Genomic DNA, 14192 nt, shown 5'->3' on the forward strand with positions numbered 1-14192 from the left:
CTCCACATCCTTCTGGTAGTGTGGCGACCAGAATTGAACACTATACTCCAAGTGTGGCCTAACTAAGGTTCTATACAGCTGCAACATGACTTGCCAATTCTTATACTCAATGCCCCGGCCAATGAAGGCAAGCATGCCGTATGCCTTCTTGACTACCTTCTCCACCTGTGTAGCCCCTTTCAGTGATCTGTGGACCTGTACTCCTAGATCTCTTTGACTTTCAATACTCTTGAGGGTTCTACCATTCACTGTATATTCCCTACCTGCATTAGCCCTTCCAAAATGCATTACCTCACATTTGTCCAGGTTAAACTCCATCTGCCATCTCTCCGCCCAAGTCTCCAGACAATCTAAATCCTGCTGTATCCTCAGACAGTCCTCATCGCTATCCGCAATTCCACCAACCTTTGTGTCGTCTGCAAACTTACTAATCAGACCAGTTACATTTTCTTCCAAATCATTTATATATACTACAAAGAGCAAAGGTCCCAGCACTGATCCCTGTGGAACACCACTGGTCACAGCCCTCCAATTAGAAAAGCATCCCTCCATTGCTACCCTCTGCCTTCTATGGCCTAGCCAGTTCTGTATCCAAAGGTTCTATAGGATTAACTGTCACATAGGAAGGCGTGGACTAGTCAGAGATAGTCAGCATGGATTTGTTAAAGGAAGGTCTTGCCTCACAAATTTGATTGAATTATTTAAGGAAGTAATGAGAAGGGTTGATGAAGGTAGTGCAGTGGATGTTGTGTACATGGATTTTAGCAAGGCATTTGACAAAGTCCCATGTGGCAGATGGGTCAAGAAAGTGAAAGCCGATGGGATACAGGGCAATGTGGTGAACTGGATAAAATGTTGGCTGAGTAACAGAAAACAAAGGTAATGGCGATGGATGCCCTTGCAATTGGAAAGTTGACTCAAGTGGTGTTCCACAGGGAACGGTGTTGGGACCCTTACTGTTTGTGTTATATATTGACAATTTGGATGTGAATGTGGGGAGCATGATTTGGAAATTTGCAGATGACACAAAGATTGGCCGAGTGGTGAACAGTCTAGAAGGTAGCTACAATCTCCAGAATGATGTACATGGATAGATGGTGTTGGCGATAAAGTGGCAGAAGGAATTTCTTTTTTAATTTTAGAGGACCCAATTAATTTTTTTCAATTAAGGGGAAATTTAACGTGGCCAATTGACCTCGCCTCCACATCTTTGGGTTGAGGGGGCGAAACCCACGCAAACACAGGGAGAATATGCAAACTCCACACAGACAGTGACCCGGTGCCGTGATCGAACCTGGGACCTCGGCGCCGTGAGGCAGCAGTGCTACCCACTGCGCCACCGTGCTGCCCTGTGGCAGATGGAATTTAACACAGAAGTGTGTGATCATGCATTTAGTGAGGTCAAATAGTTATAGGGAGTACACAATAAATGGGAATATACTAAGAGGGGTAGATGAAGTGAGAGATCTTGGTGTACAAGTACACAGGCCCCTAAAGACAGCAGTTCAAGTAGACAAGGTTATTAAGAAAACATATACCTTCATTGACAGAGGTATAGAATATAAAAGTAAGGATATAATGTTGGAATTGTATAAAACTCTGGTGAAGCCACAAGTGGAGTATTGTGTGTCGTTTTAGTCACCACATTACAGGAAGGATGTAACTGCTCTGGAGAGAGCGCATAAGAGGTTTACAGAATGTTTCCAGGGCTAGAAAAGTGTAGCTACGAGGAGATGTTGGGGTTATTTTCCTTTAGACTGTGCGGTGACTTAATTGAGGTGCACAAAATTATGATGGGAAGAGATAGAGTGGACAGGATAAAATGGTTTCCCATAATGGAAAATTCTAGAACCAGGGGACATAGATTTAAGATAAGTGGCAGGAGGTGTAGAGGGAACATGAGGAGGAATTTTTTAACGCAGAGGGTAGTGGGAGTCTGGAATCCACTGCCCAAGTTGGTGGTTGTTGCAGAGACCCTGAACTTTTTTAAAAAAAGTACCTGGATCTGCACGTTAAGTGTTGTAAGCTGCAGGGCCATGGGCCGGGAAGGTGGGATCAGAGAGGGCACCTGCGTGTCTACGGGCGGGCATGGACAAGGTGGGCTGAATAGCCTCCTTCTGTGCTGTAACTTTTCTAGGATTCTATGACCTGGAAAAATAATGCCTTTCCTTCTTCACATTAAAACCACCTCATTATTCTAGAATCAGTCGTGGGAATAAAGGAAATCACAACCTTCCAAACTAGAAGCGACCTCCTTCGAGTCTATTTACAGGGTTCCGGCATTCACACATCTAACTCCAGCTTCCTACAACCTCTGTGTCCTCCATAACCACTCACAGTTCACCCCCACCCGTTTAAAACATACCAAACTAGAGCTTCTCTCCTATTTTCACCCAGCTCTCACCAAATGTCGCTCTTCCATGTGATCAATCTCTTATTTCCTGGACTCTGGTTATTCAGTTATCTCTCCTCAGTCCTCAGGCATCATCCACTGCTCTTCCTCAGGAAATATTTCCTCTCTTCTTTTTGAAGCCACCACAATCACCCAATTGTTTTTTTTTTTTAATGCTCAAACCGTTGCCCCATTGACAATCTTCCTTTACTCTCTAAAAGTTTGATGTCTGTTATTACCATCTAAAAGTTTGATGTCTGTTATTACCACCTAACTGTGCGCCACCCTCCTGTGTGCTTAACCCCCACAGCAGCTCTTATTGCATCCCATCCACTTCATTAATATCCCCATGCTCAACATCACCAATAACATTCTAATTAATTAGGAGTTGTTATTTTGTTGCCTTCAAAATGATCAACCACAACACTCTCCTCCACTTCTCTCATCCATGGTTTACCTCCTTGGCACTGCACTCACATGGATCTGGACTTACATTTAATCTTATTGTTGCTTGCATAACATTCTTCCCGTGTACAAATTGTCTGCTGTGTTTGCTGAGAAAACTTTTATGGCCTGCCAAATATAATCCATAAGTTGGAAGTGTTTTGGTAAATCCCAAGGTTTTTAAAGTTCCTATAAAAATACAAATCTTTACTTGTACAATGTAGTCAGCATCCCACCTGCAATGGCTTCTCTGATGTGGTCCCTCATTGGCCTCATCTAGAAGTATGGAGCCAAGTTCCATGTGTAGGTCAATGATTATTTGCTACTTTACCTGTGATACTTCAAATTTTGCTATGTTGTTCGGCTGCCTAGCTAATAAACCAGAATTCTTTGCATTCAACATTGAAAAGAATGATGACATCCCATTTAGTTTCCTGCATAATTGCTACATCTTGACCTGATTCTTTCACCTTCCTGAATATCTATTCAAGTTCAGCATAACTCTACGCAATCATTATTTGCTACTTGGCTCCAAGATACAAATCAAAAAGGGTATCCTGTCTATCGCCAAGACGAGTCACTTCCACTTAGGAGATATTGCCTCTCTAACTTTACCTCACCCCAAACGTCTTTGACTACTTCATCCACATTGTTGTCAACTCTAACTTTGCTACACCTCTCCCAAATTCACTATGACTTTGTCTTCATCGTCTTAGGCAACCAAAGAGGTTACAACGAGGAATAACACTAGTGAGAAATAAGAAGCTGCCAATGATGACATCTGGTGGCACACTAAGTAACCTTTCAAGATTTGGAGAAGCTGTTGTAGATTGTATGGTGGCTACACTGGACAGGTAAAGAAAGAATTTGCAGCGTTATTGCACCAGTAGGTCAATAAAATGCATCTTCAGAACCTGCTGTCTGCCAAGGATCGTCTTTAGTCAATTCTAAAAGTGTAATTAAATGCCCATGTTTCTGTGCTGACCTTTACTTCAGTGTCATGAACAAGACTATTTCATGGTGGTGATTGAGTTCTTACCAGTGCAACTATCATCTGTGAAATAAAATGCACATTTCCTTAATGCCTTCCTGGAGCTATAGTCAACTGGAGGAGAGAGATGGGTCATAAAACACAATCTGTAAATCCACACACACATTCAGTGAGCACCACACTACAGCTACAGGGTCGCAATGACAGTTATGGGCCATCTGCAGTAACCTGGTGACAGTGATCTACATCAAACAATGATATTTTACGTTGCTATTCTTTCATGGTTCTCATTTCAACTCTGTATCGTTCAGATGAGGAACTGATTTGGTCAGGTTCCTGAGCTCAATAGGACAAGGATATTCAATTAAAATCCCTTGATGATTAGTGCTCCTCTGTTCCCGAATCCTTTCAATTCTATGTGTTACTATAATTGTACATGAGAAGAACATTTAATATTTGGCATTAGGAGAACACATAGGGGCGATATGTAGGAGGAGGTCGCATGTTGGATTGCTTCCACCAGAGTCCTTGGTTTTTGGCCTTCTCCACCCACCTTTTGAGGAAAATTTGATTGGAAACAAATTGATTGTTGGTTATGAAAGGATGTCTAAAGCCAAAGAATACTTTGAAGTAAGGTGCGAGCGTCAGTCCGCCAGCAGGTTTGAGTTCAGTGAGGAGTGCGGTGGGGGGGAAAGATGGCAGACTTGAGCTCTCTGGTCACGAAGGAAGCATTGGTGGAGGTGATGGTGGTGGAGTTTGAGAAGCAGTTCAACAAGCATATGAGGGAAATGCTGGAGAGTCTTAAGCAGTCCGTGGAAGACTCGTTGGCCCCAATGAGAGAGGCGATTGGGAAGACGTCGGAGATGTTGCGGGAGCATGGTGAGGCGTTAAATGAGGTGGAGGCAGCACTCTCGAGGCACAGCGGCCAGCTCTCGTCTTTGGAAGCCGAGCTGTTGAAGGTGGAGGACAGGAATAAGGGCCTGAGAGCAAAGGTTGGAGGATCTGGGAAATGGTCCCGGCAGCTGAACGTATTGTGGGGCTGCCAGAGGGTATGGAGGACCCGAGGCCGACAGAGTACTTTTCAGCAATGTTTGGGCAGCTGTTGGGGGTGGAGGAAGAACCCTCCCCTTCAAGCTTGATGGGGCACACCGGTCTCTCTGGCCGAAGCCACGGGCCAATGAGCCACCTAGAGCTGTGATAGGTTGCTTTTACAGCTACCAGATGAAGGAGAAGGTGCTGTAATGGGCTAAGCAGAACCATGAGGTGAGGTTGGAAGGTAGTGATATACAGATATACCAAGATGTCATGGTGTAGTTGGTGAGAAGGTGGGTAGCCTTCATCAAGGTGAAGGCAGCACATGACAGAAGTGGATTTCTCAAAGTGATGGGATTTCACGAAGTTCACCCTCCAGAAATGCTCATCTAGACTGTGTTTAGTGCACACACTGAAGACTCAATGACGTATTCAACTATTACATGGGGCAGATTGGTGAGGTTAAAAACTGGCAGCAGGGAATTGGCTGCCCGTTGTGCACTCCATGATCTATTCCCACCAGTTTACCATCTCCAAAAGATGAGAATCGGCGCTGAAAGGGATATTGGGTGGGCAGTGTAATGGGAGGCTGAACTATTCCTGCTGATTTTATAGCCCCACTGAAAATCATCTCCCTACCAGTTGCACTTGAGATTAAAATAATGCACTTCAAACTGATTTTCTCTGCAGCTATATTTGAACAAAGTGACAACCTGAATGGTTCATTAGCTACGAAGTCCATAGCAATCGGGACAATAGTTTGGCATCTAAATGTTTGTTGGAACAAGCCTCCTTGGCTCAGATGATAGATGGAACTGGTGTGCCTGACTGTTGGATGGAGAACTAGCTTCCTTCCCCAATGAGGGGCTAGCAGTTATCCTGTTCAGTCTCTTTGTATCCCGCCCTGTCTACATCTTTAAAATTCCTTGCCTTTTGAAGTTATCATTTGTATAGCCCCCTGATCTCTGGTAAACAATATTTCTGATATGGCCATTCAAACCTCTGTCTGTAAATGCCTGCTAATCTTGTTACTAGGCAAATCAAATCATTATTCCGTTAGATGACTGCTAGTCTTGTACTTGTCTGTTATTTTGTTTTCATCTCATTTTGTCTTAACCTCGCTAATTTACCAAATTCCTTACACCTGTCATAACCTATTTACATTCATGGCATAGATCAACTCCATCAAGAGTAGCAGTTTGGTCAGCTGAACATTGTTATCTCCAGGATCCAATTAACTATCTGTTACACTCAGAAGTGACGTGCTCTAGAGAAACATAATAAAAGATTATTTACCAACACTGCTTTCATACCATGTGTATTTGGTGCACCTTGGAATCAACACTGCATTTGGTGTTCAAGTGCAAATATCAGACTTGTGGAAGTCCATAGAATCATCTTGTAAGCCTTCTCTGTACTCTCTTGCTGTCGATTGGTGTCTCGAATTATGCACAATACTCCAGCTGAGGCCTAGCCAGAAACTCTTAAAGGTTTATTGCGATTTTGTTCTTTTAATATTCAACACCCTTTTAAAAAAAACAAAGCATCCAATTTACTTTCTTAACCACCTTATCTGCTACTCATTCTCTCCTGGTTATTGAATACAATGACAAATTTGATATCATCTGAAAACTTCAATATTCCCTATTGCAAGTCCATGCATTTGTACATAACAAGTAATATAATGGTCCTAATACCAAACCTTGGAAGATCCCAATGCATACTTCACTGCAGTCAGATAAGCATGGTGGTCGGTAAGTTAATGGAAAAGGTCCTGAAGGATAGGATTTATGACCATTTGGAAAGATGCAGCTTGATCCGGGATAGTCAACACGGATTCGTGAAGGGTAAGTCTTGCCTCACAAATTTGATTGAATTCTTTGAGGAGGTAACTAAGTTTGTAGATGAAGGTAGAGCAGTTGATGTCGTATACATGGATTTTAGTAAGGCGTTTGATAAGATTCCCAGTGGTCGGCTCATGAGGAAAGTAAGGAGGTGTGGGATAGAGGGAAATTTGACAAATTGGATAAATAACTGGCTATCACATAGAAGTGGTGTGGAGATGCCGGCGTTGGACTGAGGTGAGCACAGTAAGAAGTCTTACAACACCAGGTTAAAGTCCAACAGGTTTGTTTCGATGTCACTAGCTTTCGGAGAGCTGCTCCTTCCTCAGGTGAATGAAGAGGTATGTTCCAGAAACATATATATATATATATATATATATATATATATATATAGACAGATTCAAAGATGCCAGACAATGCTTGGAATGCAAGCATTAGCAGGTGATTAAATCTTTACCGATCCTGAGATGGGGTAACCCCAGGTTAAAGAGGTGTGAATTGTGTCAAGCCAGGACAGTTGGTAGGATTTTGCAGGCCAGATGGTGGGGGATGAATGTAATGCAACATGAATCCCAGGTCCCGGTTGAGGGATATACTATCACATAGAAGTGGTGTTGGATGGAAAATTTTCAGGCTGGAGACCAGTTACCAGCAGTGTACCACAGGGATCAGTGCTGGGTCCTCTGCTATTTGTGATTTTTATCAATGACTTGGAGGAGGGGGTTGAAGGGTGGGTCAGTAAATTTGCTGATGACACCAAGATTGGTGGAGTAGTGGATGAGGTGGAGGGCTGTTGTAGGCTGCAAAGAGACATTGATAGGATGCAGAGCTGGGCCGAAAAATGGCAGATGGAGTTTAACCCTGATAAGTGCAAGGTGATTCATTTTGGTGCGAAAAATTTGAATGCGGATTACAGGGTCAACGGCAGGGCTCTGAGGAATGTGGAGGAACAGAGAGATCTTGGGGTTCATGTCCACAGATCTCTGAAGGCTGCCACTCAAGTGGATAGTGCCGTGAAGAAGGCCTACAGTGTGTTAGTGTTTCTTTCCAGGGGACTTGAGTTTAAGAGCCGTGGGGTTATGCTGCAACTGTACATGACCCTGGTGAGACCACATTTGGAGTATTGTGTGCAGTTCTAGTCACCGCACTATAGGAAGGATGTGGAAGCATTGGAAAGGGTGCAAAGGAGATTTATCAGGATGCTGCTTGGTTTGGAGGGTAGGTCTTATGAGGAAAGTTTGAGGGAGTTAGGGCTTTTCTCTTTGGAGCGGAGGAGGATGAGAGGCGACTTAATAGAGGTTTATAAGATGATGAGGGAGATAGATAGAGTGGGCGTTCAGAGACTATTTCCTCGGGTGGATGTAGCTGTTACAAGGGGGCATAACTATAAGGTTCGGGGTGGGAGATATAGGAGGGATGTCCGAGGTAGGTTCTTTACTCAGAGAGTGGTTAGGGTGTGGAATGGACTGCCTGCTGTGATAGTGGAGTCGGACACTTTAGGAACTTTCAAGCGGTTATTGGATAGGCACATGGAGCACACCAGAATGACAGGGAGTGGGATAGCTTGATCTTGGTTTCGGACAAGGCCCGGCACAACATCGAGGGCTGAAGGGCCTGTTCTGTGCTGTATTGTTCTATGTTCTATCCATTCCCACTACTCTCTGACTACTAGTCCTTTGTCCGTTACATATTCAAGTTAACACTACCATTTAATGCTTCTATTGTTTTCCATAAACCTGTTATGTGGTCCTTTATCAAACGCCAAGATTTCTTCAGAGATACTTTTATTCCTTGTGCCAAGAAAAGTTTGGTTGCTGCTGGAGAGGTTTCTCTCCATTTTGTTAATACAAAGAACAAAGAACAAAGAAATGTACAGCACAGGAACAGGCCCTTCGGCCCTCCAAGCCCGTGCCAACCATGCTGCCCGACTAAACTACAATCTTCTACACTTCCTGGGTCCGAATCCCTCTATTCCCTTCCTATTCATGTATTTGTCAAGATGCCCCTTAAATGTCACTATCGTCCCTGCTTCCACCACCTCCTCCGGTAGCGAGCTCCAGGCACCCACTACCCTCTGCGTAAAAAAACTTGCCTCGTACATCTACTCTAAACCTTGCCCCTCTCACCTTAAACCTATGCCCCCTAGTAATTGACCCCTCTACCCTGGGGAAAAGCCTCTGACTGTCCACTCTGTCTATGCCCCTCATAATTTTGTTGACCTCTATCAGGTCGCCCCTCAACCTCCTTCGTTCCAGTGAGAACAAACCGAGTTTATTCAACCGCTCCTCATAGCTAATGCCCTCCATACCAGGCAACATTCTGGTAAATCTCTTCTGCACCCTCTCTAAAGCCTCCACATCCTTCTGGTAGTGTGGCGACTAGAATTGAACACTATACTCCAAGTGTGGCCTAACTAAGGTTCTATACAGCAGCAACATGACTTGCCAATTCTTATACTCAATGTCCCGGCCAATGAAGGCAAGCATGCCGTATGCCTTCTTGACTACCTTCTCCTAGGGATAACCCTGGGAATTACAGGCCAGTTAGTCTTACTTCGGTGGTAGGCAAAGTAATGGAAAGGGTACTGAAGGATAGGATTTCTGAGCATCTGGAAAGCCACTGCTTGATTAGGGATAGTCAGCACGGATTTGTGAGGGGTAGGTCTTGCCTTACAAATCTTATTGAATTCTTTGAGGAGGTGACCAAGCATGTGGATGAAGGTAAAGCAGTGGATGTAGTGTACATGGATTTTAGTAAGGCATTTGATAAAGTTCCCCATGGTAGGCTTATGCAGAAAGTAAGGAGGCATGGGATAGTGGGAAATTTGGCCAGTTGGATAACGAACTGGCTAACCGATAGAAGTCAGAGAGTGGTGGTGGATGGCAAATATTCAACCTGGATCCCAGTTACCAGTGGCGTACCGCAGGGATCAGTTCTGGGTCCTCTGCTGTTTGTGATTTTCATTAATGACTTGGATGAGGGAGTTGAAGGGTGGGTCAGTAAATTTGCAACGATACGAAGATTGGTGGAGTTGTGGATAGTAAGGAGGGCTGTTGTCGGTTGCAAAGAGACATAGATAGGATGCAGAGCTGGGCTGAGAAGTGGCAGATGGAGTTTAACCCTGAAAAGTGTGAGGTTGTCCATTTTGGAAGGACAAATATGAATGCGGAATACAGGGTTAACAGTAGAGTTCTTGGCAATGTGGAGGAGCAGAGAGATCTTGGGGTCTATGTTCATACATCTTTGAAAGTTGCCACTCAAGTGGATAGAGCTGTGAAGAAGGCCTATGGTGTGCTCGCGTTCATTAACAGAGGGATTGAATTTAAGAGCCGTGAGGTGATGATGCAGCTGTACAAAACTTTGGTAAGGCCACATTTGGAGTATTGTGTACAGTTTCGGTCGCCTCATTTTAGGAAGAATGTGGAAGCTCTGGAAAAGGTGCAAAGAAGATTTACCAGGATGTTGCCTGGAATGGAGAGTAGGTCTTACGAGGAAAGGTTGAGGGTGCTAGGCCTTTTCTCATTAGAACGGAGAAGGATGAGGGGCGACTTGATAGAGGTTTATAAGATGATCAGGGGAATAGATAGAGTAGACAGTCAGAGACTTTTTCCCCGGGTGGAACAAACCATTACAAGGGGACATAAATTTAAGGTGAAAGGTGGAAGATATAGGAGGGATATCAGAGGTAGGTTCTTTACCCAGAGAGTAGTGGGGGCATGGAATGCACTGCCTGTGGAAGTAGTTGAGTCGGAAACATTCGGGACCTTCAAGCAGCTATTGGATAGGTACATGGATTACGGTAAAATGATATAGTGTCGATTTTTTTGTTCTCAAGGGCAGCACGGTAGCATTGTGGATAGCACAATTGCTTCACAGATCCATGGTCCCAGGTTCGATTCCAGCTTGGGTCATTGTCTGTGCGGAGTCTGCACGTCCTCCCCGTGTCTGCGTGGGTTTCCTCCGGGTGCTCCGGTTTCCTCCCACAGTCCAAAGATGTGCGGGTTAGGTGAATTGGCCAATGATAAATTGCCCTTAATGTCCAAATTGCCCTTGGTGTTGGGCGGAGGTGTTGAGTTTGGGTAGGGTGCTCTTTCCAAGAGCCGGTGCAGACTCAAAGGGCCGAATGGCCTCCTTCTGCACTGTAAATTCAACGATAATCTATGATTAATCTAGGACAAAGGTTCGGCACAACATCGTGGGCCGAAGGGCCTGTTCTGTGCTGTATTTTCTATGTTCTATGTTCTCCACCTGTGTTGCCCCTTTCAATGACCTGTGGACCTGTACTCCTAGATCTCTTTGACTTTCAATACTCTTGAGGGTTCTACCATTCACTGTATATGCCCTACCTGCATTCGACCTTCCAAAATGCATTACCTCACATTTCTCCGGATTAAACTCCATCTGCCATCTCTCCACCCAAGTCTCCAAACAATCTAAATCCTGCTGTATCCTCAGACAGTCCTCATCGCTATCCGCAATTCCACCAACCTTTGTGTCGTCTGCAAACTTACTAATCAGACCAGTTACATTTTCCTCCAAATCATTTATATATACACTACAAAGAGCAAAAGTCCCAGCAATGATCCCTGTGAAACATCACTGGTCACAGCCCTCCAATCAGAAAAGCATCCTTCCATTGCTACTCTCTGCCTTCTATGACCTAGCCAGTTCTGTATCCACCTTGCCAGCTCACCCCTGATCCCGTGTGACTTCACCTTTTGTACTAGTCTACCATGAGGGACCTTGTCAAAGGCCTTACTGAAGTCCATATAGACAACATCCACTGCCCTACCTGCATCAATCATCTTTGTGTCCTCCTCGAAAAACTCCATCAAGTTAGTGAGACACGACCTCCCCTTCACAAAACCATGCTGCCTCTCACTAATACGTCCATTTGCTTCCAAATGGGAGTAGATCCTGTCTCGAAGAATTCTCTCCAGTAATTTCCCTACCACTGAAGCAAGGCTCACCAGCCTGTAGTTCCCTGGATTATCCTTGCTACCCTTCTTAAACAGAGGAACAACAATAATTGTGAAATGTGGCAGAACTTTACCTGTCTGATAATACTTCAATTATTTCTGATAATATGTTTGTTATCCATTTATTTCAGGTCTCACTGGGACAGGTCGATTGGTTTCACAGCTGGTTTGTGTTGCCTTAAGATCAGCGTGTTGAGGCTGTTGACCATGTGGCCCAGTGAATCTATTGAGGGTTGTAGGCGTGAAGGAAAGGGGACAGTATGATTAATTCTCCCTTTTCCCATGCCCTGCAGAAGTTTAAAGGAAACCTTGCTCTGGGTGAAAACTCATGTTTTGATATTGAAAATTCCTCAAGGAAAGATGACTGTTTGGTGTGGACCACCCATCGGGAGGCACGGTAGTACAGTGGTTAGCACTGTTACTTCACAGCTCCAGGGTCCCAGGTTCGATTCCCAGCTTGGGTCACTGTCTGTGCGGAGTCTACACATTCTCCCAGTGTCTGCGTGGGTTTCCTCCGGGTGCTCCGGTTTCCTCCCACAAGTCCCGAAAGACCTGCTGTTAGGTAATTTGGACATTCTGAATTCTCCCTCTGTGTAACCGAACAGGCGCTGGAATGTGGCGACTAGGGGCTTTTCACGGTAACTTCATTGCAGTGTTAATGTAGCCATGATGTGGAGGTCCCAGCGTTGGACTGGGGTGGGGACAGTAAATCACTAGCTTTCCAAGCGCAGCACAAACCTGTTGGACTTTAACCTAGTGTTGGAAGACTTCTTACAGTGTTAATGTCAGCCTATTTGTGACAATAAAGATTATTATTATACCCCACCTGGTCAGTGCTGTTGGTTTTCTGTCTCGCAACAAACGCAATTGGGGATAAAAACAAGCGGATGTTTGTACCAATCATAAGGCCCATGGCCCTGATTCCACCCCAGTTATAAACACTCACCTTCTCCACGGTCGAGTTCTGCGTTTCACGGGAGTGTGTTTCACCCACGTAGAAACCTGCCCCAGAAATGATGTGAACTCCGGTTTCTTGGGAAAGGCGCCGGAGCGTCTTCACATCCCGGCAGATCCCGGCTGTCGTGTTCTCCACCATGGTTCCACCGCCCACTTCCTTAAAATGCACGAGTTCCTCTTTGACCGCCTCGACCTCCTCGTTCAGCAGCAGATTGCCCCGGTGACTGTATGGGTGCTGTTTGAACCAGTATAAGTTCTTCATGACCATGGGCATTTCGGAGCACGCCTCTTGGCCCGGGGGTGGCGGCGAGTAACAGAAAGCAAAAGACATGGTCAAGTGCTCGTGGGTCAGGGTACGGCCCATCTGCCCGGGATCGATCAGACCCCGCACAGTCTGAACCTTCCCACTCAGCTCCTGCATGGTCTTCAACTGCACCTGAAAACGGAAGAGCAACAATCGATGAGCTGTAGCTTGTTTACCGGCCCGTCTCCACTAGTGAGAGAGAGAGGCCATGCTGAACTCTGCACATTTCAGAAGGAACAGTTTAAAGTCACAGGGCGGCTGCAAAAGTAACGCTGACACCGGAGTTTTAACAACCTTTGCGAGCTGCAGATTAAAGCACACGTGATAATCTCGCTAACTCTCAGAACAGCCCCGTGGAGAGAGAGAAAGTAAGTGCAAACAAATAGTGTCATTCTTTTAGTTTTGCCGGACACTGCAGCTTTGCATTATCAACTGAGCTGAGTAAGATTACAAACAATCTTTAATTTAAAAAAAACCAGTAGCTCTATTAATGTCTGAAATCCATACCCCAGTCGGTACAACAATTGCATGAGTCGAGGTGCTATCTTGCTGTCAATCACCAGTCTGCCTGTTCAAGGTCCAATGCCCAGTCTCCCGGTTGAAAGTCCAGTCTTGTCAATCACTAGTCCCGGCTTCTCTTCCGCGATCGCTGCTGCTCACACTCTCGCGAGGTTCTTGCTGCACTTTGCCCCTTAAGCTTTTCCTGTATCTAGATTTTGCACCAGGGACGAGTCGACCCAGCTACTGTTTATGTGCTTTAGTTTGTGTGTGGGTGTATGTAATTTGATAATGTATGTGTGCAGTAAGTTATACCTGGAAGTAAATATTCCTCAGTTGCTTCATCCATGAACTTCCTTCCGATATAAGGTCAGAAGTGGGGATGTTTGCAGATGACTGCACAATGTTCAGCATCATTCGCGACTCCTCAGATACAGAGGCAGTAATGCAAATCCAGCAAGACCTGGACAACATCCAGGCTTGGGCTGACAGGTGGCAAGTAACATTTGCGCCCCACAAAGTGCCAGGGAATGACCATCTCCAATAAGAGAGAATCAAACCATTGTCCCTTGACATTCAGTGGCATTACCATCACTGACTCCCCCACTTCGAACAGCCTGGGGTTTATCATTTATTAAAGTGCTGGTGGACAAGGATAAGAGTGGTCCTAGGGTGAATGTGCTAAATTGGGGGAAGGGTAATTATAACAATATTAGGCAGGAACTGAAGAACATAGATTGGGGGCGGATGT

At 45.0% G+C, this 14192-nt stretch overlaps 1 protein-coding gene across 1 annotated transcript in view; it reads right to left on the minus strand.

Annotated features, from left to right (window-relative positions):
- The window catches only part of pter (phosphotriesterase related), a 54089-nt gene extending 40475 nt beyond the window's left edge, over positions 1 to 13614 (minus strand). Inside the window, exons 1-2 of the mRNA XM_072508599.1 lie at positions 13451 to 13614; positions 12629 to 13075 (exon numbers count right to left, since the gene is read on the minus strand). Of these exons, the coding sequence (XP_072364700.1) occupies positions 12629 to 13060 (432 nt within the window). The 5' untranslated portion in view covers positions 13061 to 13075; positions 13451 to 13614. The remainder of the gene's footprint in view (positions 1 to 12628; positions 13076 to 13450) is intronic.
- Between the last annotated feature and the right edge of the window lie 578 nt (positions 13615 to 14192).

Source organism: Scyliorhinus torazame, chromosome 6, assembly GCF_047496885.1.
Source record: "Scyliorhinus torazame isolate Kashiwa2021f chromosome 6, sScyTor2.1, whole genome shotgun sequence".
Taxonomy (NCBI): domain Eukaryota; kingdom Metazoa; phylum Chordata; class Chondrichthyes; order Carcharhiniformes; family Scyliorhinidae; genus Scyliorhinus; species Scyliorhinus torazame.